Genomic DNA, 26,683 nt, shown 5'->3' on the forward strand with positions numbered 1-26,683 from the left:
TTCCCAGTACGATGAATAGGTGAGGATTCTGTGAGGGCTAGTTTGCGAGCAGAAATAGACAAGTTTAATACTACCTCATGTTTGCATTAAGTGAGTCGACTTTGTGCACAACTGCTCTGAATTACCGCATTGCATGTTGGAGTGTTGCTCCATGAGCTCTCCTGAGAGATAGGGTCAGTACTGTGGCCCCTCCTAAACCGAGCAAATTGTTGTGGCTGGCTGCTTAGAGCATAATCGGAGGGTGTAGGGCGTGATGTATGTAGATTGGCTGTTATGGCAACACGAACTCCGTACGTGTGACTACGTGTACAAATGTTCGGTTTCTATAATAGTTTGTTTTCTTGGGCCTACTGTTGGAGTTGCCGCTTTCTGTATACATGACGTGACACTGCTTGCAAAAAAAGAAAGCTGTTGCACCCTGGCGCAGTGTTTACTTGTTAATTTTCTCAAGGAACACGATTGGCAATGACTAGTTATCAGGGGAAAATTGATATGAAACTTAAAGAACATATTTTGAACACCTCATCACCATTCTACATATGGTAACAGCAGCCTCAAGAAAGAAGGCATGCTGCGGAATAAAACTGCAGGTGCCTGTGTGCTGTTTGAATGTTCTGCTATGCTGCCTCAAGCAGCAGGTGTCGACGTAATAATTGTATATTTCTCTTGGAACTCTAGTGGCGCTTTTCAGTAGGGTGTGTGCGTTCTTTCCATACTGGGCAGATGCAGCTCCCCGTTTGATCGAGCTTGCTCGCTTGCTCACTGCAGTCTTGCCGTGGATGTGCAGATATGCAAAGTGGCTGCATAGTCAGATGCTACTAAAAACAAGCTTGCCAGCGAGATGCATTTTGCTCGGAAAGTCCACAAACTCAGTTATAGACTCAGTGAATGGACTAAGCGCTCCCATGGATATACAGCAGAGCAGACGACACATGTCGCGGTGGCAGTCGAGCCGACAAACCCTCGCATCCACTCGCAAACAGAATCGCTTGCTTCTGATTGGCGCTGATGGCTTTTCATGGCGCTCTTTAGAGTTGAAATCAATCGTATGCATAACATGAATCACCACAGTTGTGTTACAACGCATTTCCGAGGAAAACTGCCTAAGCACTTCAAAGTGAATGGCAAGTGAATGGCGTGACTACCCTTTCTGCCATTCCATTCAGTTCTGAGATGGTTGACAAGGAAGTGACGTCAAAATGGCCACCAAAAACTGGGCTCCACCCTGCGCTTAGAGCGACAGTGTGTCGTCACTATGGCATCTCTGCTTCCAGTGAATCACAAAATGTTTCTCACGGTAGAGTGTGATTTTGAATAGGCTGATCAATGGGATACAAGAAATTATGAGGTCGCGTGTCAACCACAGCATACCATGAACCTCTCGCACAGCTGATTTCATTCTGCTTTGGTTTTGCTTACAAGTCGGCTTGCGAAAGCAAATATTTTGTTTTCATTTCAATGATGCAATATTAGACAGCCAATGGGATTTAAACAACTTTGCGTGAAGTCACTGATTACAATCCTTATTTATTTGTCCTAATACACAGCAATTTCATGTTATTTTTGTTTTATGAGTCAAGAAGTGGTAAACATATATTGAAGCGAGAGTTATTTGCAATCTTATTGCCAACACTCATAAAAACGATGAAAGGGCAACTTCTATTTTTATCAATATAGTGCAGTTCAAGTGGTTAAAATAGCACAATGCGGCTCAGGTCATAAATATACACACCTATCTTTCACAAATCCCTGCCTTTATGGTCAACAGAGGTGCGGGATCCCCTTTATGGTTACCCGTCGTTCCTCTATGAGGTTTGAGAACACAGTTGAAAGTTAGGGCGGTCAACCCGCGAAGTATGTGTGTCGGTGTGTGATTGAGGAACAAGTTCAAGAAAGTCACTTTCTTTTTTTTTACAAACAATTGAATATTTATAGATAGTAGTCCAAGTTACACTGCATAATAATAAAATTTAATAAAAAAAATAAAATGCCACAACACGATAGTGATAAAAGACTACTGGGTAAATGACAAGAGGGAAACACATGAATCAACACTGTGGTAAAAGAAGACTGTAAAGATAACAAAGCAAGTATTCCAGATATAATAAGTAAGGGCAAGAATTACACAGAAAACACAGTGTAAAAATACTAAGTCAGATCAAGGTATAAACAGAGGTGAAAACAATATTCAATTAACTGACAGTCTGTGGCAAAAATTATTTCGCATGCTAGCAAGGTGATGTTGAAAATCCTCCAAGGTAGGCTGCAGCAGTATGTGGATCGGGAGCTTCCGGACGTGCAAGCTGGGTTTCGCAAGGGCAGAGGAACTAGAGACCAAATTGCCAACCTTCGCTGGATCATGGAAAAAGCAAGAGAGTTCCAGAAACCCATCTACTTCTGCTTTATTGATTATGCGAAAGCGTTTGACTGCGTAGATCACAGCAAATTGTGGCAAGCTCTCCAAGAGATGGGAGTTCCAATTCACCTCATCTGTCTCCTCAGGAACCTGTATGAAGGGCAAGAGGCCACAGTCAGAACTGGGCATGGTCTTACTGATTGGTTTCCGATTGAGAAAGGAGTGAGGCAAGGTTGCATACTGTCGCCCTGCCTATTTAACCTATATGCAGAGTGCATCATGAGGAAGGCCGGTCTGGACGAGTCTTCAGCTGGAGTGAAGATTGCTGGAAAACGTATCAACAACCTTAGATATGCGGATGATACCACTTTAATGGCAGAAAGTGAAGTGGAACTCAAGAGGCTTCTGATGCGCATACAAGAAGAGAGTGAGAAGTTTGGGCTTAAACTAAACATTAAAAAGACAAAGATCATGTCGTCTTGCCCTATCAAGTCCTGGAGCATCAATGGACAAGAAGTGGGAGCTGTGACAGATTTTCTGTTCTTGGGCTCCAAGATTACCTCGGAAGGAGACTGCAGCCATGAAATTAGGAGATGCCTGCTTCTGGGAAAGAGAGCAATGGTTAGCCTTGACCGCCTAGTAAAGAGCAGAGACATTAGTCTGCCAACCAAGATCCGTATAACTCGTGCTATGGTCTTTCCAGTTGTGATGTATGGATGCGAGAGTTGGACTGTGAAAAAGGCTGACTGCCGAAGAATTGACGCGTTTGAATTGTGGTGCTGGCGAAGACTCTTGAGAGTTTCTTGGACTGCCAGAAGATCAGATCAGTCGATACTGTCGACCATAAACCCTGACTGCTCATTGGAGGGTCAAATTCTAAAGTTAAAGCTCAGCTACTTTGGTCATTTGATGAGAAAAGAGGAGTCGCTGGAGAAAGGTTTGATGTTGGGAAAGGTTGAGGGTTGCCGGAGAAGGGGTAGGCAGCGAACGCGATGGTTAGATGGCATCCTCGAGGCACTGCAGATGAAGTTATGTGATGTTAGGAAGATAGTGAGAAACCGGAAAGCGTGGCGTGACATGGTCTATAGGGTCACGAAGAGTCGGACACGACTGAACGACTGAACTGAACTGAACTGTGGCAAAAAGAATTTTCACGGCTTTCTTGTTAGATAAGGCGTCGAAGACGCAGAGTTGATCGATAGCGGCGGCTGTACAAGAGGAGAAACGATGAGTTGATCGCGGGCTCAGTGAAAAACAAGACGCTTTCCCAGAGCGGCCGCGAAAAAGGCCCGGAAGACTGATCTTCCCAGTGCGCACTGCCTTGGGCGTGCTGCGGTATGCCTCTCGGCTGGCTGCGCCGTGGCTGCGCCAAGGACACGCGGTTGCTGCCCCGAATGTCATTTCGAAGCATGCTTGGAGGAGTGGGGAGATCCCGTAAGTTCTACTCTATATATGCTGCTGGAGATCCCGTAACTTCTGCTCTATAGGTGAGGCAGCTTGTGACACTATCATTTTCCATGAGGTGCTGTGCATGCAAAAAATAATTTTTAATGCAACCTTTGCTGTTACTGTGGTGCATTTGCAATATGTGCCAGGCCCAAACCATTTTTTGCGGTGTCATATCTCGCATTCGAACAAAGTAGAAGATCGAACAGTAGGCCCTCCAAAACAACGTACTAGTATAGCGAAACAAAATGCTCGTACATCTATTTACTAGCGGAAAAAAAAAAAAATGGGCCATGGCAGCAGTCACATGAGCTGGTTCGCGTTCCTGTAACAGTCAATCTCCTAATTAAAGCCCTAAATGCTTGCTGAAGACACCCCTGATTGTGCTTCGAGCAGTTAGCAATTAAAATATACATGGTCACCATATTGGTGACCTGACTGACTGTTAAGAGAGCGGTGGAGAAACGCTCTGGCATGCAATGCGTCATTCCACAATAGTTATTTAGCACAAACTCGAGTCAATCACTGATAGCAATATAGCAATAAATTTGTACTTATGCTTCGCAATATCCCTCACAGAAGTCTCACCTACCTCGCCTTACTCAGAACCTTGCGCAACACAAGAATGCCCCGGCCACTGACAGATACCCGTCTGCGTTCATCACAGAACCTTTCGGTCGTAAGCTACCACATTATGTGAAGGACCAGTCAACATGGACATCCCCTTTGGGGGCTGTGTCCTCGTATCGAGACATCAACTTTGTGCTGCCTGCTGTGCGAAACGGCAATGAAAAACGCCATTTTGAATGTTTCAAAACGCATGCCCTGAGCCACTTTATTGGACAACTGCCACCATCCTATGCAAAATAAATGAAATCCTGGCTGAAAAGTGTGGCAAAAATGGAACACGACTACGTTCTACGGAGCTATCAGTAATTGCTTCTTGTTTTTGTCATATTGGACTGTTAAGAATCTGCGCTGACCAAAATATTAGCATTTATATATTGGAGGAAGGGCCTGTGACTGTGAAATAGTGGCTATCATTACGAGCATATTCAGCCTTGCATGCACTTCCGAATCTTAGCGCCCCTGTTCGGGGACAGGGTGCCTCAAAGCCGCCTCTGCTGGCATACTTCTTTTCTGAATGTTCAGCATCATTTTCTTACTTTGTGTGCCCTGCTGTGCAAAAAAGGCAATAAAAGCGCCGTTTTGGATGTTTCAAAACACGCCAAACTCGGATTTCATTATGTCACTGTACCCTCTTAGGTTAAGAACCAGAGAGTGGCTGGTAAGGGTAATTTTTGCGCTGTGCAGCAGTTGGATAGAGTTGGATAGGAGAGACACAAGGGCCGAGAAGCTTGCACAAAGTATTTTGGACACGACGGCCTTCCAAACTGACGTTGCGAACAGCCTAATCGCGTGCAGCAGAACACTTCAAAAATAGCACGGCCTGCCAAGTAGTAGGTACCCAGAGCCTGTTGCGATGAAGGCTAGGCCGCATTTGCTACTGACAGCCATCATTAGGTACGACAGCTACAGCCACTAGCCAGAGCATGTCAACACACTGAACTCTGAGTGCTACCGCCGTGAAGGATGCACAGTGAAGTGTCGGATGTGCTGCCAAAAGTGCCACATCTGTATGTGTATACGTGCTCAGAGCAACTGCTTTTCCCTTTTTCACAATAAGTATACTCCGAGGTGATTGATTTAATTAAGATATCAAGCAATAATCCGTTGACCGTATTTTGTGTCGGATACGCGAAAGCTGCGAAAAATGAGCTTCATAATAAAATGCACTCTGCTAAAGACTCCTACTTCCGCGTTCAACTGAAAGGGCTGCTAAGAAATAACCCTCGTAAATTTTGGAGCTCGATTCTACCCTCAAACTCATCACCCACCTTATTTGTTATTGATGAAGAAATTGTCACTGACCCCACTCAAATATCTGATGCATTTAATACTTGCTTTCAGTCTGTTTTTGCATGTGATAACGACACGATTCCATTTTTCAGTCTTTCTAATTATGATAGTTCAGTACCTGATATCAAGGTTAGCACTTAGGGCGTTTTCAGTCTCATCTTATGCCTTGACACAAAAAAAATGCACTGGGCCGGATGGTATTCCAAACACTTTCTTTGTACGTTACTTTGGTCATCTCAATATCTCTCAATAATTTTCCAGAAACCTCTTTCGGCATCATCCCCTCCTCACGGAAGCTAGCCACTGTACTTCCACTCTATAAATCTGTCAACAAGCAAATTCTTTTTTAACTATAGACCCATTTGTTTAACAGTACATTCATGTAAGATTTTAGAACACATTATTTAGAAACATATCATGGAATTTCTTGAAACAAGTATTCTTTTGTCTAGGTCTCAATACGGGTTTCGTAGGAGATTTAGTAGTGACTCAGTTAACTGAATTTGCACATGACATTCTTCTTAACATCGATGCCATATTCACCGACTTCTCAAAAGCCTTTGATACGGTCCTCCACTCTAAATTGTTATGCAAACTGAAAGTCATTCTCAATAATTCTCAACTGGTTAATTCGATTGCCGATTTCCTCTCACACCGCTTCCAGTCTGTTCGCTTCAATTCGGCTGATTCTTCTGTAGCTGATGTAACCTCGGAAGTTCCCCAAGGCTTTGTGCTTGGCCCTTTGTTATTTTTACTGCATATTAATGATTTGTCTACTAATATAGCCTCAAAGATCCATTTATACGCCGATGATTGTGTATTGTACCACACTATCAACACTGCCGGTCATCACCTCCTTATTAACGAGTCTTTTGGTATGTTCTGTTGTGACTGGTGCAATACATGGCAGATGAATATCAACTTCAGCAAAACAGTTGTCTTGGCTTTCACCAATCGCCTATCACCTTTGTGTTACGATTATTCATCACTGCATAGAGTACATGAATACAAATACCTTGGTGTCATTTTTACTCACAATATGTCATGGCCAAAGCACATCTATTACATCACTGCTAAAGCTCGTTACCTTAGGCACGCAGCAAGAGCAGCTCCTAAAAATGCCTAGCTGCTGATGTACAAAACTTTAATCCGGCCTATTCTTGAATATGCTCAAGTGTCTGGAACCCATATAACAACCATGAAATTGATCAAATCGAATGTGTACAACGGAAAGCTGCAAGATTTATTTGTCGCTGCTACGACTTCCATTTTTCACCCTTATCTGCAATGTCCTCTCTAAAACTAAGTCCGTTCTCATCCTGCAGTAAAATTGAGTTTCTCAAACTTCTTCGTTCTATAATGCATTCTTTCAGTTGCCTTTCAGAGCATATCTTCTTTTCAGAACTGTCTGCAACTGGGAGCTATCATAATCTTAATAAACAACCTTTTTTTCCCCTTACCAACGCTTTCAAATACAGTTTCTTTCCTCACACTGGAGAATTGGAACTGCTTACATGGAGACATCCGTTCATCATCAATTTCTGAATTTGCATCGGCAATTGAGTCGTAGCATTAGAAGGTATTATGTGTTGTGATAATATTTTTTGTTTCTGTTATATGTCTTTGATGTGTTCAATTGTATGAAATTTTGTATACCCACTCCTGCTATAGCCCTGAATTGGGCTGCAGTATTTTCTAATAAATAAAATAAATATCTTGCTAAGGACACTATCACACCTTCAGCTAATAGTATGCATTATGTTATCTGTATTGAGGCGTCCCCAATGTCCCCGAATGGGGACATTGCAAAAAGCAATGAAAAAATAAAAATTTTTCTTCGGTTTCTTCAGGACACGTCATTTGAAGCATGGAGAACCGAAAATGGCCCTCAGATAATTTTTGTATTGCAAAGATTTTTTTCGTGCCTGAAGGGGATATAAAGCCCCATTCAACCAAGCCGTACAAGGGTGCCCGCATTGCCTAGGAGTAGTGCGTTGATTCAGGATCCAATGGTCCCGGCCATTTCGGATTCCCATCTCAGCCCCTTATTTCAAAAGGAACATGTCATGTAGTCTCGAGATGTCACTCAACCTAACAACCATCAGTTCCCAACCATGCCATCTGCCATAGGAATGTTCGTGTTTTTTCTTTTGGTCACATCGAAAACGTCGATGCTAGATTTTTCAGAGAACAGAGCCTTCCAGAGAGCGGGACCATTAACTCTGCCGCGATTAAAGGAAAGATTGGAAACTTCCAGCAAGTTGCAGAGGCGTAACACTGGTTATGGCATCCTCTCACACGCAGGCTGAGCTCGAGAGTGGCATCCCCTCGGGCAACCCCACTGCTTCCAACTCGCCCTGTGTCCAGCGGCTGAGGCAGCTCATGGAGGAAGTGGAGACCATTAAGGCGGAACGCGAAGCCATCGAATCGGAGCTCAAGAGCTCCACGGTGGACATGAGTGAGTGGTGTCTGTCACCAAATTCATGTTCTTCACGTTAGCCACTCTAAAACCATTTTTGATCTTCCGCGATAAAAGAGTTCTTGAAACGCCTTTAACTAAAGAGCTGCTTATGCTTGAGGCTTTCCCTTTCTCAGAATTGCTAGAACGTAATGGCCAGCCCAGTTAAGAACAGATCGTGCAGCTCCTCTAACCCTTGGCTAACCATAGGTCATCATGTACACATTTTTATCCTGTTTATCAACTTCTTTGTAGCTGCACTCTTATATACATTTAGGAGAAGTCAGCCCACTAGTGGCATTTCGCATTCAGTGATGCAGCTGTAGTCATTGCAGTATAGCAGGTGATTGTTACATAACCAAAGCTGCAGAAGGCTCAAGATAAATGGCAGTGAAATTTTGCTTTTTTTAGAATGGCTATTACAAGACTAATCAGTCACAGAAGACTGGTCTCAGCATAGAAGCTGCCTGTGCTTGCTTCATCTGAGCCATGCATTGAAATAGTTCAGTGAGACTGTTGTAGCTGTCATGTGAATTATTATATGGAAAGGTGGAGAGAGACAAGCCGTTGCTTTATTTTCAGAACTGCAAAATGCATTTCCGCACCACTAGGCTGTGTCTCAGTTAGAAATGCAAACATATTGCCAGAATTTCCATCACTGCTTTTATCATGCTGCTTAGTATTAGAAATGGCATGCCATCAAAATTACACCCTGCTGACAGGGGGAAGGGGCTGAACAACAAGAACATGGCAGCAGAGCAACTCTGAAAATGCACCATTCTATTGCTACGTCCCATTGCTTGGTATTGGTTTGCCAGTGGTATCGATAGGCGGTGGCGTCGTTGCATTGGTCGTTTTTAAGAGAAAATTTTGTTTGTAGTTGCTCTTTTAAGAGAAGTCAATGAGAGGTCTTGAAAATGCGTTGCAGGGCACCTTTAAAGGCCCCCCAAAAAATATTTCGGGCTCAACGTGCTACTGTTCAGGCGCGTTTCTTGTCTAAGAAATGTCTTTTCGATACTTTTTCATCGGGTAATATTAGTTGTAAAGTTTTTTCTTTATAATGAATGTGCATGTCGTCTTGCTTGTATATGTGCACCGATTATATTTTAGTCTCTATAATTTGCTTCCCTTTTTTTTTAATTTGCAACTGACATTTGCCACGGCAGAGCCCAAGTTCCTGGCTGCCCTGACTGACGATGGCTCGATCAATGAGCAGGCCCTCTCTGTGGAGATGCTGGGGGAAACGCTGGGACCCCTCCAGAAACAAGTCGCTGAGAGTCTGTCCAAGGAGCAGCAAGTGGTCCAAAGCATCCAGGTGAATCACGCTTGAAACGAACCAACGGCAAAAGCAACATGCGCTGAAACTCCCACAAAGTGGCAATAGTCGGCTGCACGGTAGAAAACTTTTGTGTAGTTTCTTGTACAGTAGAGTCTCAAAAAATACGAATCTCACCAGGTCATAAAACAATCTTTGTGTCACCCAAAACTTATAAAGTCCGCACGCAGAAGCATGGAGAATGCACTGACGTAAATCCGGTTACTGCTGAAACGGTTAATTTACTGTGGCACTTTGTTCACTATGTGTGGTCAGTGAGGCAGCTTCGAAAACAAAAGCACAGCGTAGAAAAGCTCATTGAAAGTTAGCACAAGTTGTGAGACACATAGACTTCTTTCATAGTGTGTATTCATTAATTGCAGCAGTGTGAAACCATAGCTGCTGCTTACACCGGACCATTGAAATCAAAAGTCTCTGTTCACATCGTCAAGCAGCCGATGTCATACTCCCTTGCACATGACTAAGATGTACGAAGTGCAGGTTGTTTGATGTAGTGTTGAGCTGTGGAGTGACATACCTGTGCGCACCTGTACTGCTGGGCAAGGTTGCCAAGATAACCGATGATAAGAGTCTCGCAATGTTGCAAAACGTATTTGTACACGCCGGGACTCGTATCGTCCTAGACCGGCAAAATTCATTTGTGTGAACACTGGTCGTGTACATCTGTTTTTCGCTGACGGTATTTATTTTGAGCCGTGCGTTGCTGCACACTGCTTGCGGTGCATACTACATGACTGGTGAAGTGGCATTAGCGATTAGTGGTCGTGCTTCCGGTTATGGCTTACATGCTTGTATCATTTGTAATGGTACAGAAGTGTATTTGAAACATCTGAAATTCTGGGCATACTACAGTCGAACCCGGATATATCGAACTCGAAGGGGATCGCGAAATAGTTCGATATATCGATAATTCGATATACAGAAATCGGCTTGTGACGGCACTTACGATGCGAAAAAACGATACCGTATTTGTCGCGTAACCAACCCACTCGCATAATGAACCCACCCTCCACTTTTGCACCCGAGAATTTGAAAAAAAAAATTCGTTAAGGCCAGCTCGCTCACATGCAAGCGATTGAGCGATCTCAGCGACGAGCGGCAGCGACAGAGCGAAAAATTTCAAACTTGCTAAACTGTGTCCCTCTCGCCGCTTGAGCCACCGCGGCAGCTCAAAACAAGGTTTCTGTGTCGCCGCGGCAGAAATCTCCAGCGTTTTCGCTTGCATGTCGATGGCGCGCGTCACTCCGTTTCGGTCGTCTCATCCACAGCTCATTTCTTGGCAGCGTGCCAAGATGCTGTGCAGCGATAACGTCGGGGCGCGTTTATCTTTTGATAGCTCCTGCGGTGGCCAGGAGCGAACTTGGCAGAGTGCCGGTGATGGCTTGATTGCACAAGCCTGGTTTGATTTATCACGCCGCGCTTGGGGCGGGCGTCATGATAGCAGCAGCTGACAGCCTGCTTTCGTTGATTCATACATGCAAGAATAAACGACTCCCGAAAAAAAAAATAAAAACTGCCGCTTTTTAACGTCTGAACAGTACAACGATAAGAAAGGATGACTCTCAAAAAAAAAAAAAAGAGAGAGAGAGAGCTGCCGCTTTTTAACGTCCGCAGGCGCCATAGCCACGTCAGCCGCTCAGCCGCCGCGCGCAGAGGGTTCGCAACAAACGCTGCAGAAAACATCCGACGCCTGTCTGCAAACGGGCTGAGCTGGCTTGGCGCATGCGTAGCGCGTGCTGAAGGAGAGAGATAGCTCGACAAAAGGATGGGCACATCCACGCACATGGCTTGCAAACGTCATGTGTTGGCGCGCGGAAAAGGATAACTGCAGATGCGCGCGCCTTTGGGGAATGGGCGCGGCGCTGCCCAGACCAGCCGTCGCCGAACTGTCCCCTCTCATTCCTTCCGCGCGTGGCTTGGAATTGTCATGCGGCAAATGGCCAAGGGTGATGCGATATCATCTTTGGGGAAGGCACACTTTCCAGTGCGTGATGCGGAGTTCGATATATCGAACGACCGGTGAAATTAAGTTCAATATATGAAGCGGCTTTCCTATACTTTTACATGGGATTTTCAAGAGGATATTCCGTGAGTTCGATATAACCAAAATTCGATATATCCGGGTTCGATATAACCGGGTTCGACTGTAGTGCTCTGTGTATTCTGGCCAGGGAGTTCTACAAATTCATATCATCGAGATCAGCATTTCTCTCCTGGCCTTCCTGGAACACCTTACTAGTAGCCACAACTTCGTTTATCCTAACTGGGCTGAATCAGGGGATGCTTTTTGTGGGCTTCTGAATCCATACTCATTTTTAGCACCCTTTTTTTGGCACCTTGGAGCTTTTGGCTGAAATGCATAAGTATGGCACCTTTTAACTGTGCCAAGATTTTTCCGCACCATACTAATCGACAGGCTTTATTTGATCCCAGGCTGCAAATGCCGAGTTCTGTCAGGAGAAGCAAGGAAGGGGTGGAAACAATCGCGAGGCTGTCTTGATGGAGCTTGCCGCAGCCTACGACATGTACATGGAGCTTATGGCAAACTTGGAAGAGGGTACCAAGGTACGTTGATGCATGCTGCTCTTTGTGAAGCGTGCAGTTGTCAATCAGCCTTTCTTTGGATGGTGACCTTCTTGTGTTAGATAGAGAAAAGGAGGGAGGAATACGGAGAATAATTTAAAAAGGAGTGTTTCTGAACGCTTTTCATGAATTTGCGTTGTTGCAGGAGTTGACAACCTACCAGAATGTAGTTTATTTCCCCTACTTACGACAAAATAGTGACGGTTAGGGATGAATCATTGCTACGACAAACAGCTTCACTTATCGTGTGAATAAAGTGACATTGCCTTTCTTGCAAAGTGAGATTGGAACAAATACATGTTCATTTACCCTGGTTAAGTTAGTTGGAATTTAAATAGGCAAGCTCTGTTTCAGTGACCATAGCTAACATGTGACATTAACATTTGAATATGCTTAGCACGGGGATGGTGCGGCAAGTACGGTAGTTCTCGTGTTGGGTAATTTCCTTTGCCTCCCTTTAATTCTCATTTTCCAGTTCTATAACGATCTCACCCAAATTCTGCTGGCCTTCCAAAACAAGATCAGCGATTTCTGCTTTGCTCGGAAAACTGAGAAGGAAGAGCTGATGAAGCACCTACAGCAGTCGATTGTCAACAAGCCAGCTCCAACACCAGCTCCACCTTCGCATTACGGTAGGCATCTATCAGCGCTTTGGTATGTGTGGCAACTCTGTGTCTGTCGCGTCTGGTCGTTGAGCCCGAGGTCACGGGATCAATTCCTGGCTGCGTTTTGATGTTGATCAAATGAAGATAGCGTACCCATGTTCTGCTTGTTTGTGTACGATAAAGAACCTTGATTTACCAGATTAAATGCCCTGCTCATAGGTTGTATACAAATTCCGAGACATAGAGCCCAACATATTGTTAGGTTTGTGCAACCTTATACAAAGCCATGAAACTGAAGGTTCCTTTGAAATGGTGCCTATTCAATTATAAGAACAACTGTCATATAAACCGGAATATAGGTCGAGATTTTTTCTCAAAAGAAGCAAGGTGAAGTCGTCCTTTGTCTTATATAGTGGTCTTTAGCAGAATTTGAGGCATATTCTGGCGACAAGTGGCGTGCCTGCTCGTGAAGGACAGCCAAAATAGTGTCGACATCCTGTAGTTGCCGGCATTTTTGTTCCGTCCCAAGCGCATGTATTTTCGCGTGCGCTCTTTCGTTCGACCCATGAGAGTATAAAATGCCTCTTTAGCAATGAATAATGGCATGTGGAGGCAGTTTACAGTGGCTATCCAGAAAAAGTGATGTTCACCAGAGTGAACGGCAATATGGCCACTCTCCCAGCGACAGTTGAGCATTTCAGAAAAGAGCGTTTGGTGCTGTAGACAAGATAAGCTGTTCGCATGCAACCTTTCAAGAAATACTGCATAAGCAGCACGCTTGATGGAGCGAGGTGACACAATATGGGAGGTGACGAGCAGCTAAGAGTCAGCTTCCGATGACGCTGCTGAGAGTTTGGAGTGGGATCGTAGCTCCGATGATACAGGGACACAGTCGATGTTGTAAATATATGCGACTCTACTTTTTTTTTTTTAGTTCACGGTAAGAGGGTCGACCTATATTCTCGCTCAACCTATATACAGTTTATACGGTAGTTCAAAGCAAAGGTTATATTATAGTAGGCGAGATTGACAGTGAATATTTTTTTTTTAGGCTGGTCTTGTTAGATGATGGCATGCAGATATTTCTGGCCTAGTAAGTACAGCTTACTGTAAAAACCCACGTATAATACTGACCCGCATATAATGAGAGGTGTAATTGCAAAATAATAAAAATAGGAAAAGCTTTCATCCGCGTATAATGCGAGTGAGGAAGGATCAGCAGAGGTATTTATTTGCACTATATTTCGTGGTTACCTCGTGAATCGTACGCGCTCCGCACTTTCATGTGCCATGCAATCCTGCACCAGGCGTCAATAGTCCCACGAACCTTCATGTGCCGCTGCTGTATCGCTCCCCTTCATATGCTGACATGCGTTATCGGAGAATTTTATGCACCGTAATGAGAAGAGCACCTCACGTTCGCCCTACTAATCAGTCCTCCGGCTATTTTAAAACCAGTAGGACGCCTTCAGCTCGGACACTGGACAGCAGTGCACGAGCAGCCGGCTATGATACGCGGTGCTCCCGCCTCTTCGCATCTAGCACCGCGTGCAGGCGTGCGGCGTGTGCGCCGAGGAAGTGTTCTCAGATTCAGAGTTTTCGCGATCGTCGTCGTCCGGTATGTGCATTGTCTGTCGAGAGTCCGTTGCTTGAGACATCCTTCTGCATAAAATCTTTTCCGGTATTTCTAAGCGTGTTCGGTACCCCGCATTTCTCGAAAGCATGACCGACGCTGCGAATTTAGGCTGCAATTTTTTCGTATCCTCATGTAATATGAGGCAAAAATCTGACATGATAAAATCAGGGGAAGAAAATCTTGTGTTTACACGAGTTTTTATGGTAATTCCAGTTCCAGTTATACTGATGTGGAACGGTCACATTCTCTATACACCCCGCCACATTGTCTTAGTCATTAGGGCGCTCGACCTGCTGAAACCAAGGATGTGAGTTTCAGCAAGACTATTTTCATCACTGGACGTCAGGGTTTGCTCATGCTGTCCGTTCAAATGCTATCACTTTAATAAAAGTGATGCAACTGAAGTGGTTTGTTTGCAGCACCCGTGCAAAATGTTTAATTTATTTTTGTTTCCTGTCATACTATTACTGCAGAAGCAATTATAGCAAGATTTTCGGCAGGGTACAAGATGCTAATGCAGTAAAAGCTCAATTATTTGAACTGCAAGGGACAGGCAGTAAGTCTCAATTCGAATGCACTAAAACACTGCTAAATGTGCGGTAAATGCTAAAACTGCTTCTTGTATTCGTCAGCACGTTTATTCGCATGCGTGTGACTTGTCCTGTTGAGCTTGCTGCATGTGTAGATAAGGTCGTGTTACATACAACTGGTGCATCGTCTCTTGTGGTTGTTCAGGTTTGAGTTGCTGTGAATATATGCAGTGAATGCATGAATGTTTTCTTAACCTGAGCCGCTCGTGTTGCAGAATCCTCTCCCACCGTGTTCTTGATACCAGCAGAGTAGGCATTGTGAGGTGATATGAGTGTTTTTAGCCTAGCTGTGCCTCTAGTTCTTCCCACACCCTTTCAGTTTCCTCCTTTGCTTCTCAATTGCTTTCTTATTTTTCTTGGTTTGCACAAAACCGTTTTGGCTTACAGTTGAGCTCTTTTGGGGGGTATGAATCGTTGAGTGTTATTAAATCTTGATGCTGAGCAGTTGAGCTGTTTGTCACATTTTTCACATTTTCATTGCAACCATTACTTTTTTGGTTGGTTGGTTTGTGGGGTTTAACGTCCCAAAGCAACTCAGGCTATGAGAGACGCCGTAGTGGAGGACTCCGGAAATTTCGACCACCTGGGGTTCTTTAACGTGCGCTGACATCGCACAGCACACGGACGCCTTGCTTTTCGCCTCCACCGAAAAGCTGCCGCCGAGGCCGGGATTCGATCCCGCGTCCTTGGGAACAGTAGTCGAGCGTCGTAACCACTGCGCCACTACTTTTTTTATAGAACAGCCCTTGAGCTCTCTAAAGCAGTCAGTCATTTATGTAACTTTGAATTGCATGGTGGTAGTGTTCTTTAAGTAAATTTAAAAAATTGGTGGTTGAAATTTTCGGAGCCCTTCGCTACAGTGTCTCTCATAGCCCGAGTCACTTTAGGATGGCAAACCCCATAAACCAGACCTAAACCAAATTGAAGAAAAGCCAAGTGAGGTTCCTAGTCATACTTTTTCCTAGTGAAACTGAAAACTCTCCAGCACCACTAAAATCTCATGGAAGGTTTCAATAGATTGCTCCAAGCCACCTACTTGCAAAGTATAGACATGGTGAAATGTACTGTACAGCCTGCAGAGGACAAATATGGCTGTCCTTGGAGATCTAATGGGGATTTGCTTGCAAAATCATGTGATGTGACTTTTTCCTCTTTTTTTCCTGTCACCAGATGTCACTAATCTGTATTAGTGCCTCATTAGCTGTTAAAACTGTCATAAACATTTCCTGGATCTTGTGCCCACTCTTAGCATAAAACTATCTGTGGTTTTTGCTCCTCTCGTGTCCGTCGTTCCCAGCAGGCAGCACTGGCGGATCGGCAGTGAGCAAGACACCTCCTCCGCGACCCCCTCCCCCAACGACTACCAGCAACGCCCAAGTCACGCCACAGAAGGTTTCAGGTGGTTGCCCCAAACCACCTGCTTGGCAGAGTAAACTTTACTGTGAAAACCAGCGGGGTAACATTGCTGTCATTGGAGCTGTACTGGAGCTTTGGTTGGGAGGTCAATCTAGAGCAGTTCTATTCTCTCAAGGTTCCAAAAATCACAACTTCATGCTTTGCCTCCGAGCTTGTCTTATGGAATTTGAAACTAACGGTTTTGGCTGAGAAGCATCTCAGTGTTTTACCTGGATGGTAGTGCACACCTAGGAGAGATCGTAAATAATTTGCATGTCGATTTTGAGCTAAAAAAAGGAAAGAAAAATTTGCCAACTGACAATTACGAAATTTCGAGTGCAGCTCTTCGGGTATTTTAACTTTGCAATATGCTGAAGCAATGACCCCTGCTGGTGCTTCCACCTTGCCTCGCCGACTTCATCTCGGGAGGTGTTTGGGTGAGGGGGGTGCAGTTCTCTTCACTGAAAACATATTTGGGGGACAGTTAAGCTCTGCCTTTAGAGGTATGACATGACTGTGTTAATTGCTCCAGACTGCACTTCCGCTTTTGGATACATCATCTTGTACATGCATGTTGCTACTCGTTTAACCATTAATTCCTTAATTTGTGCCTCTATGGTCCGACACATACTTATTATGTTATGTGAAAGACGACCCAGCATCGATATAAAACCCTACTTTAATTAATTCGTATAAAAGTGCGTGTGTACTCTACGGCTAGCATGTCAGTCTCGGTGTCCAAGTGTCCCCTGTCTCAAAAGAGCTAACAAAGTTGGCAGCTGCCAACTAAGGCAGCAGTCCGCGCTACCTGCATTCCTGCTATTCATGTTACCAGCCAAATACCACATGCCAGAGGCATTCTCGTGCTTTTTCGCTCAGAATGCTGACTACAGCACCTATGCTGGTTTTCCGCTAAATGAGAACATAAATGCTAACTTGTTAATTACATATTGCGCATCAGCCGGTACAAACTGCACTTTTCCCTCCACTGTCGCTCTTCTGTTGCTGCTTTCCTCACTCAAGCGGCATCCTTTTCCTCCACTTTCATTCTCGCCTTTCTGGGGCTACATTCTTGGGCTCTTGTTATAACCTTCTACTTTCGCAGTAGTCACCCTTCGGCTGCTTTTTGTAGCACCTCCTCTTTCCACGGTAGCCACCTTTTGGCTTCTTCCTATGGCAGACATCCTCCGGTATTCATGCTTTCACTTTCGCTGCACACCCCGAGGCCATCTGTTGCTTTTCAACCTTTGTCCTTCTTCCTTCTTGCCTAAATGCGGGCAGGGGATTTCTGTCTCTTCACTGCCACCTGTGGCAGGTAGCACTTCCTTCTGCTACTGCTTGCTTTGGGTGGAAGGTGGTTGTTTATGCTGACTACTATGCCATAGTGATACTGACTCGCCATATAGGAGTACGTACTTAAGAGCTGTGCCCTAAAATGGAAAAGGGAAGAAAAGCAAGTTCAGCAAGGGGATTCAAACTGGTCCCGTGGACGCCCAAAAAAAGTATCACCATTGCACCACAAAACCGATGCTAGTTGGCACTGCCATTTTTTACGACATTTCTTATTTCTTGCTAAAGTGCTATGCCTTTGAGGGAATACGACCTTGCATCAAGATATAATTCAGCTGAATCTCCTTTCCATAGCACAAGATAGCAATAAGCCACCAGCTGTCAAGTGTTTTGCGCTTGTGCCTCTTCTTGGTGGCAAGCTGGACAAGTAGCCTTGGCTTCTTGTGTTCCCGGCAGGTGGCAGTGGTGGATCGGCAGTGAGCAAGACGCCGCCTCCGCGACCCCCTCCCCCGATGACGGCTCCCAGCAGTGCAGCGACAGGTGGTGGAGGGGGGGCCGGGGCACCGCCCTACCCGCTGCATGGGCCCCAAGGAATGCCCCAGCCACAGGTGGCCTACCCCGGGTACCCGCAGTACCCAGGATACACGCCGTACCCAGCTGTGCCCATGCCCACCGTGTACAATCCTTACGCACAGCCGGCGTACCCTGGTGGCGGAGGTAAGCCAGCTGTGCCCAAAGTGATGGATTCCAATCAAGGGGGAAAAAAAAAAAAAAAGGCAGTGACTGAGCTCAGCTATGCCAAGATATATGTAGCGTTAGCTAAGGTTCAGCTGGTTATTCTTGGCTTTCCCAGCACGTTTAGCCTTGTTATGTTCGTTCTTGGTACACTCAACCGCCAATTGCCAGGCAACTACCTCGGGATCCGATGAGTTAAGCTTCTTCTCTCTTTTGCGCCTCTTAGCAGCGATTTCGCTTTCCTTCTCCATGGCTATACCACACTGACAAATGCTCCGCTATATATATATATATATATATATATATATATATATATATATATATATATATATATATATATATATATATACCCCCACTGATACCTCTGCGCATGCACGGCGCTATAAAGCGGCTCCAGTGCAGTGGCAGACTTGGCTGCTACGCAGCAGAGGCGCACAATTGGTCATGCGCCGGAGCCAATGCGTCTGCCGCAGCTAAGATGCCACTCCTCTGGAATGCGCAGACTGGTGAGGCGCGCCAGCTGCGTGCCGTGTGACGTTACTGCTTCTCACGCTTGCGCAGCACGGCTGTCTAGGAGCCACGCGAAACTGCTCACCCTCGGCCAGTGTAGCTAACGCTACAAAAATAGTTTTACACTGCTAAAATGTGTGTTGCATTGTTTGACGTTAATGCCTGTAAGACTTTTCTGAAACTGAGCTCAGTAAGCAGCCTTATTGCATTGAGTGAGGAACAGACCATGACGGCAATGTAATCTACGAAATAAAGTAAAGCAATATGTAGGCACAGCAGTCTGAAAGGCCTGGTGCTTTATTCTCTACCAGAGTGGCATTACACTGCTTTTGATTATAGGAATGATTGAGGCGTGTTTAAAATATAAAATGCAACGGCAGTTGTTATTTTCCAGTTTGTTGTACATGCATAGCCCACTACTAAAACGATTGAACTGTAGTTGTATTTCTGCTGCGTTTTGGAACTCTGCGGTGAATAGTGTGTGCTGTGGATTTAATGCAGCCCTGCAGTGTGGTTTAAAACACATAAGATATTTAAAATATGACAATTACTGTATTGCATAAGGAGAGAGTTAGTTGCCAGTCTGCATGAGCGGATTCGAAAAGCAACTGCCACTTGTCCTGGGTTTGCGGCTTCCACTGACCCAAACCTGCCATGGCTGCCGCCGATCCCACGGGTGCAGTTCGACCGTGGCCATCACAACCATGTTTTAATGGAGTTTAAAAATATAAAAGTGCTTAGTGCACATGTAGGAAGTCCCAGGTGATCTAAATCTGGGGCTCCCCCCACTATGGTATCTCCATAGTACATGTGTCTTAAACATCACAGTTTGCAGTTTAAAATTTGCCACTGAACTGAAATACAATAGCACCTCTTCACCATTACGGTTTCCCAGTCTAGCACGGCATCCGTCAGAACATGGGCGCTTGCCCCACCGCCAATTTTCAGTGCTGCTGCTCTCCGTCTTGCATTGTAGCAAATGTTGCGTGAAGTTTTTTCGTCGTTTCGTATTGTCTGCACCGTGTAAAATGGTGCAGATTTCTTTTATATTTCAACAGCTAGTAGGCTTAATAAGCATGTGCTGCTTAGTTTCCAGAGATATCGCACCTGGAGACACGAGACAGTCGAACAGGTTGCCATTCGTGGCTCCGGAAAGTTCACAAATAAGAGTTTCTGGTAGCTGTTGGTTGTTATTAATTGCTGCTTTTTGGCTTTTTATGCAGGCTTAAATGAAATTTTAAACAATGTATGAGACTTTTATGATGCAGTCTCTTGAAGCTGTTGACTGGAACACCCTGTATGAGTTTCCATGTGTCACTGATGTTGCGTAATACTTCGAGTGTAGTAAAGAAAGTTGGCTATCTATTTACAAATCAAATTACTCTCTTACTTTTGCAGGTGTACCTCAACAGTACCAGCCGTACCCACAGTACCCACCTGCCCAACATCAGTACCCAGCATATCCGTATCCGCGGCAGCCGCACTAATTGCCAAGCCATTCCTTTCGCGAGCGGAAGAAAAATAGATTTAGTTCGCAGGAGTGTGGCTAACCTCGTATGCTTGTTTTCTTTGCTTTTGCATGTTGTCTGTTGCTGTACTAACACTTATCGCTCTTATCTTACTGTACAACTCCCTTTATAATGAATTGTGGCCAAAGTTCGATTTACAAAAAAACACCATTTTGAAGTGCCGCTGTAGCATGCCATGGAATGTCCTAAAATTGTGATCAACCAATTTGTTTTGTTTAGGAGGTGATGCTGCTTGTTGTTATTGCCTTACTAGGCTTATACCATTGTTGCTTTTTATTGTTATATCTTTTCTTCCCTCATAGACCTTTATGTATACACAACTTTCACTTCTTTACAAGTATTGCATGATAAAAGTTTTTAATGTGGTCTCTCCAATAAACACATATAAGATAAATTCATAGCGGCGTATTATTGAAAATTGGCATTTCCTTTTTTGCGTTCGGAGTTGTGCTCGTGTTGTCCGGCAAGAGCCAGTGTGTAAGTATGCATATGATTGTCCAAAAAAAAAAAATGGTTTGATGGCCAAATGTTTTGTTTGTCTTGTACACGAGTGCATATTCAGTTATGGATTTTACACAGTTTTTCATTCAGAGCCTCGAACGAGCGTTTATTTTCAGTGCTCACACCATTCTGTTCATTTACTAATGTACATGCTCTGCACGCGCACACAGTTTTTGTTCCGAAGTGGCAGCTGAATGAACAAATGACTTGAGATCATAATCTGCAGCAGACTGGAAATGTTGGATTCACAACCACAGTCTTCGTTCATGTAGTGGCTTGCCGAGGCAAGCAGTCATGGAACCATATAAAGTCATTGAGAGTCATTGCATCAGGCTTCAATGTACACACTACATTGCATCGCAAATTTAGTTCCACGGAGCAGGGCGTAAATAGATGAAAATTGCAGCATTTTGCTTGCTAGGTTCAAATAACCGATAGGCATAGAGTAAGGTGTACCATTACTACAGAAGAGACTACTTTCCATGACTAGAGGCATCATGTTTAAAAATGCACAATAAAAACATGTATTTGGCACAAACTAATAAACATGACTATTAATGTGATGATGATGAATGTTTCTTGCACACATGCTTGCCACTGATAGATGAGCGGTAACATATATTACAAGTATATGCTAATATATCACAGTTGTAATCAAGTATGCACAGTTTTGCAAAATGGTATAGCGAAGTATAAGAATCAGCACCAAAAGAGTCTGACACTGTGTTATCAAATTAAGTATGTGATTGGTAAAAAATGGCTGTATGCTAGATATATTGACACTTGGACACACATACACGAGGGCACGCAAATGAAACTACCTGGAATAAGCACTTCGTATGACTAGAATGCGCAAGGAACTTTGCACAATGATATGGCAACGTTTGCAAGATAATATGGAGTGTTATGCACACTCTACAATAGTTGTATGACACAGTAGACAACACATTGAGTTGCAGCAGCCACTTCCCAAATAGCAAAGGGATCAGCCGTAGTCGTATATAATGAACTGAACATACAGAGTTTCTGCACTCTTTGAACATGCACATACTGAAATTGAAACGAACATACTTTGTTTGCTCGCACTGAGCTTGTGAGGCAGTATAAAGCCAAGTAAGAACTAACTTCCGTGCATAAAACCTGCTGCCGGATTCCGCAAGTACCTTCTCGTTTCATTTCTAACGGGATCGCTATACTGCTTACCCACGGAAAAGAAACGGGGACAGGATCGCTTAAGTTCGCAGGCACGGATGTGGCACAAGTCGCTGGCAGCAACGTACCATTGCACTCTAGTAAAAACTAAAACCACGTATGTGCGGAGCACAAGTCCACAACACTGCCCCATACGGGCCCGCGCATGACAGGTGGGCTCGAGAGGGGAAACTTCAGACCGGCGTATCAGCCGTCGACTTCTGCGGCTGCGTCTCGTCGGCTCGCTGCACGTCTGAGAGGACAACCACCTCGTAAGGACTGCACTCTTCCATGTGCAGGAAGCAGCAGAGCCAGCCGTAGAAACCTTTTTCCCAGTCGGGCACCTCCCGCTTCCACTTGGCGTATTCCCAAGAGATTTGAACGGCGGCCGCGTACAGCCCCAGCCCGAATACTGCGGGCACAATCAGGAACGGATAAAAAATAATCCAGAATGGGCTCAAAAATATCTTGTGGAATATGGAGCGTTTTTCGCTGAGCACTACGAGGATGTTGTACCACGTCATGGTGCCCAGATAAAAGGAGTTACCGGCGGAGATTATGAACACGAAGGGGACGATGACGAAAGAAAGCAGCAGAATGTGCGGGCCTTTGTTCAGGCCAAAAAAACAGTCGTCCTCGTCGTCTTTGATGTTCTGATCCTTGATGCTGCTCTCGATCTCGTCCAGTTCCTCGCGCGAGATGTTCACCTTCATGTCGATCGTCGTACCTTTCTTCTTGCCCCGTTTGATGGTTCCCGTCATCGTTACGTACCGGCTCCCGTCCGCTCTCAGAGAAGACCGTTCGTTGATGCTGGAGAGTTCTCCGTCCGTGCTCGCGTTGTCCGTTGCTTGCGATCTGTCCGTAGTCCACTGGTCTGGATCGCGCTCGTCCGGATCGAGCTGGAACTCGACTGACAGCTTGCGCTGCGGCCTCGCTGGTGCCGAGCCGACGCTCTGGTCGCTCTCCGGAGTTTTGTCCGGCGTAGTAGCGGCGCTGCATGGCTTCGTCACTCGGTGATCGCAATGTATTCCGTTATTTTGCTTTGCACCAGCAGATCTCGGCGATTTGCTACCGTTTCTTTTACGAGGGGGAACAAATACGGGGCGCTCCACCTCGGTCATATCGAGCGCTTCGATGTCGGTCCGGTTCACACGAAACGCTTCTTTGGTCTTGGAAACGGGTTCCGCAGTGTGTCGGTAGGTATTACTTCTAAGAAGGACGACTGGACTATTAGGAACTAATGCGAACGGGAGCCTTCATTGTAGATCTCCATGGAACCGAGCTGTCATTGCAACTTCACATAACGTCAAAAAATAACCAACAACAACCAAATTGTAAAAACGAAACATGCATAAAAAATGTTTCATGACGAGTGCGATGACGCTGCCGAAGACATTGCGAGGCTGGTAATGGTTTCGTGTAAATAATGAGCACTTTGACGCTCATCTCATTACACTGTTGCACATTGTAGATGGAGTGAAGGAAGTAGTATGCGACTGATTGCTGAAAACGCTTTTGCAGAACGTTGAAAAGCTAAAGTAGAAAGGCTGTAGTCTGAAAGCGAAACTGAATCGTAATGATATGATGACACTGATGACACGATCAAAGAAATCTGGCGGATTGATGACTGAACTTTTTTTTCTTCTAGCTTCCTCATATTTGTGAATACCTCACCACCACCTAACAAAAATTTCAAGACATCCAAACAAAGAACGAAGCGAACTGGCCTAACAAAAATTTGAACACGTCCAAACAAAGAACGAAGGAAACTGGCCTGCGCTGCTAAAGTTGCTTGGCATGATGACATATATGGCTATGGTAACGAACAAAGGAACGAAAAACTTTATTGGCCGATGAGTTTGGTCCCTTTGAGCCCTGGGCCAGTCTAGGCCACCGCACCGACCCCCCCGCAGTCAACACCGTCAAATAAATGTTTATGACTCTGGAAACCCGGAGCACGAACGTCTTCTATCTTCCGGGTCCGTCGACCGCATGTACTGATGTCTCGCGCTCCCAACTTCGGTTATGCTTCCCAAGTGTTACAAATTTCTGGAAGGCAAACTTTCGTCCTCACCCCTCCAGAGGTTAGCACTTGCGTGGATGCTACTAAATCTGCGCGGCTTAGACACATAACCTCCTGGGCTCTAAACCTTTGATTAAGGCCGTACGTGACTCTGATGCGTGCGTGATTCTGTGTATAGACCAACACCGTGTTTACAAACAAAGGGGGCGCTCGCGGCGTTGCAACCGACAGGGGGTGAAAATTAAGGTTAGCGCCCATAGGAATACATGGAACCAAAATATTTCTAAGCAGTGTTTTAGTTTCACGAGACACCTATGATGTCCTTATTCGGTGCAGAGTAACCGTGAACACCCTAGAACAGATCGTGAAAGTATGAAATCTTATGACCGAGGCGAAATATTTTTAAAACATCGCGAAACGTATGGGGGTGCGAGTTGGGAGGGCGACCCATAAAAACACAAGTATAACGCAACTTACCGCAATATTTTTCTCGTTTAGCAGAGCATCAGAAGTGGTGGCCAGTCGTTAAACATTTGCCAGCGCTTTGAAGAAGTATGCTGCGTCAATGCGGAGGCGGTCTACTTTTAAAACTCCCTGAATAATCTATGTTGTGAATACAGATACCTCCAAAATGCTCATGTAGCGAATCACGTAGTTTTGTTTACAGTCTGATATGCTGCCACATGGAGTAAATTGCTTGATAATACTGTCCCTCAAGTGATGCATCCTAGACAAAATTACATTTAAAAGGCAGTTTTCAAACGCCGTACGACAATACGAACCGGACGAGAGTCGTGCATTGCAGCAGACGACAGCGCATAGGGATTCTACAGCGCAGCTGGCGATATCCACCGCGGCCGCCACCAGCTCCGGAGCGTCTGCTAGCGACAGCACCGGTGGTGCATTGCCGTCTGCAACTGTGCGCGGAAAGTTTATCGTGCTGTGAATGGTACCGCAAATCGTCAGACTTACAGTACTTGCAAGGGAATGTAGTGTGCCATGCAACATGATGTCGGGGCGTGATACAAGACGCTCGCCGAAAAATGAGAAGGGTTCAACGCTTCTGAACCGAGTAAAATGCTGCGGTAAGTTATGTTTACATGTGTTTCTATGGGTCGCCATCCCAACTCGCACCCGCATACGTTTCGCGGTATTTTAAAAATACTTCGCCTCGTTAATGAGATTTCATACTTTAGTGATCTGTTCTATAGGATGTTCATGGTTGCTCTGTACCGAATAACGAGATCACAGGTGCGCCGTGAAATTAGAAAATTTCCTTTCTTCCTTTCTTCCTTTCTTTCTTTCTTTCTTTCTTTCTTTCTTTCTTTCTTTCTTTCTTTCTTTCTTTCTTTCTTTCTTTCTTTCTTTCTTTCTTTCTTTCTTTCCACATCAACTTCCACTTTCCTCCCTTCACTTGCGGCGCGGGTCAGGTGCCCACAGAACAAGTGTGACAGATACTGCGCCTTTGCTTTCCTGTGAACCAGTTATTATTATTATTATTATTATTATTATTATTATTATTATTATTATTATTATTATAGGTTGTGGTCCCGCGAGAAGTAAGCATGCCTCCTGTCAAGTTAATGAGTACGTTACCGTTTGGAAATAAAAAGAGTACGTTTTCGGCGCCATAAATAGACGGTGAGAAGCACATTTTAGGCACCAAATGAGACAAATAGACTATTCAGTTTAGTGAAAATGAACATACGTGATTCCATACCCTTAAATTTGCGCATGTGGTATCTGCTGCATGTCTGAAAAAAAGAAAAAAAGACGTGATCATTTGGCACCACAGAAAGGGTGCCAACCTTATATCCGCAGCATGATGGACGGCTCGCATGCTTCAGCAGAGCCCGGAGGAGGAGGGCGGGTCGCTTTCTGTAATAAGAAATCTTGAAAAACGAGGTCACCAGTTTTTGGCGCGCCTGGTTGCAAGCAATGAAATGCAAATACTACTGTTGAAACCTTTAGAGAGTAATAGCAGTGAAAACACTTTATTTCAGAGTAGAAATCGACTGCTCAAAATGAGGTTCGCTTGCCACACCAGGCCGAGCTGCTCCTCTTCTCGAGAAGCCAGACAGGTATGCCAGGAGAGGACTGGGGATAAGGAAGGGGGATAGAAAGGAGATTGGACAGCGACAGGGCAGGGCAGTGGAAGAGGCAGTGTGCAAGATCCGCATAATGCTCAGGGCAGTTGGGGCACGACGAATCAGAACGGAAACGGTATAGGTACAGTCTTGCTGGTGTAACGTGTGTGTGTGTGTGTGTGTGTGTGTGTGTGTGTGTGTGTGTGCGTGTGCGTGCGTGTGTGTGTGTGCGCGCGTGCGTGTGTGTGTGTGTGTGTGCGTGCGCGTGCGCGCGTGTTTGAAAGACTGCAATTTGCGAAGAGCATGAGCCTGGGAAACAGAGAAGGCGGTGTTTAAACATGGGCCACGAGTGCGCACCCAATGACTGAGGTTTGGGACGATGTCCAGAAATAGTGCCTTTAATGCATTCGCTTTAGCTCAAGATGGCAACCTGACCACGTCATCGCTCATGAGCTCACGCTTCCTTCTCTTCTTCCTCCCGCTGGATCAGTA

The 26,683-nt window shown here is 45.1% G+C and overlaps 2 protein-coding genes across 6 annotated transcripts in view; one reads left to right on the forward strand and one right to left on the reverse strand.

Moving 5' to 3' along the window:
* ALiX (programmed cell death 6-interacting protein-like protein AliX) overlaps positions 1-21,454 on the forward strand; it is a 36,568-nt gene extending 15,114 nt beyond the window's left edge. The window contains exons 11-17 of one of the 5 annotated variants that reach the window (XM_084607200.1): positions 8,027-8,180; positions 9,347-9,495; positions 11,950-12,081; positions 12,575-12,731; positions 16,228-16,332; positions 18,072-18,332; positions 20,259-21,454. In XM_084607200.1, coding sequence (XP_084463326.1) covers positions 8,027-8,180; positions 9,347-9,495; positions 11,950-12,081; positions 12,575-12,731; positions 16,228-16,332; positions 18,072-18,332; positions 20,259-20,347 — 1,047 coding nt within the window. In that variant the 3' untranslated portion in view covers positions 20,348-21,454. The remainder of the gene's footprint in view (positions 1-8,026; positions 8,181-9,346; positions 9,496-11,949; positions 12,082-12,574; positions 12,732-16,227; positions 16,333-18,071; positions 18,333-20,258) is intronic. The other 4 variants (XM_084607201.1, XM_084607202.1, XM_084607203.1 and 1 more) reach the window with 4 other exon arrangements.
* LOC146186451 (transmembrane protein 169) lies at positions 20,886-23,448 on the reverse strand. Its single transcript, XM_084607205.1, has one exon. The coding sequence runs from the start codon at positions 23,200-23,202 to the stop codon at positions 22,276-22,278; it is 927 nt and encodes a 308-aa protein (XP_084463331.1). The 5' UTR covers positions 23,203-23,448; the 3' UTR covers positions 20,886-22,275.
* Between the last annotated feature and the right edge of the window lie 3,235 nt (positions 23,449-26,683).

This window comes from Amblyomma maculatum, chromosome 6, assembly GCF_055883805.1.
Source record: "Amblyomma maculatum isolate TAMU_Amacu chromosome 6, ASM5588380v1, whole genome shotgun sequence".
Classification (NCBI taxonomy): domain Eukaryota; kingdom Metazoa; phylum Arthropoda; class Arachnida; order Ixodida; family Ixodidae; genus Amblyomma; species Amblyomma maculatum.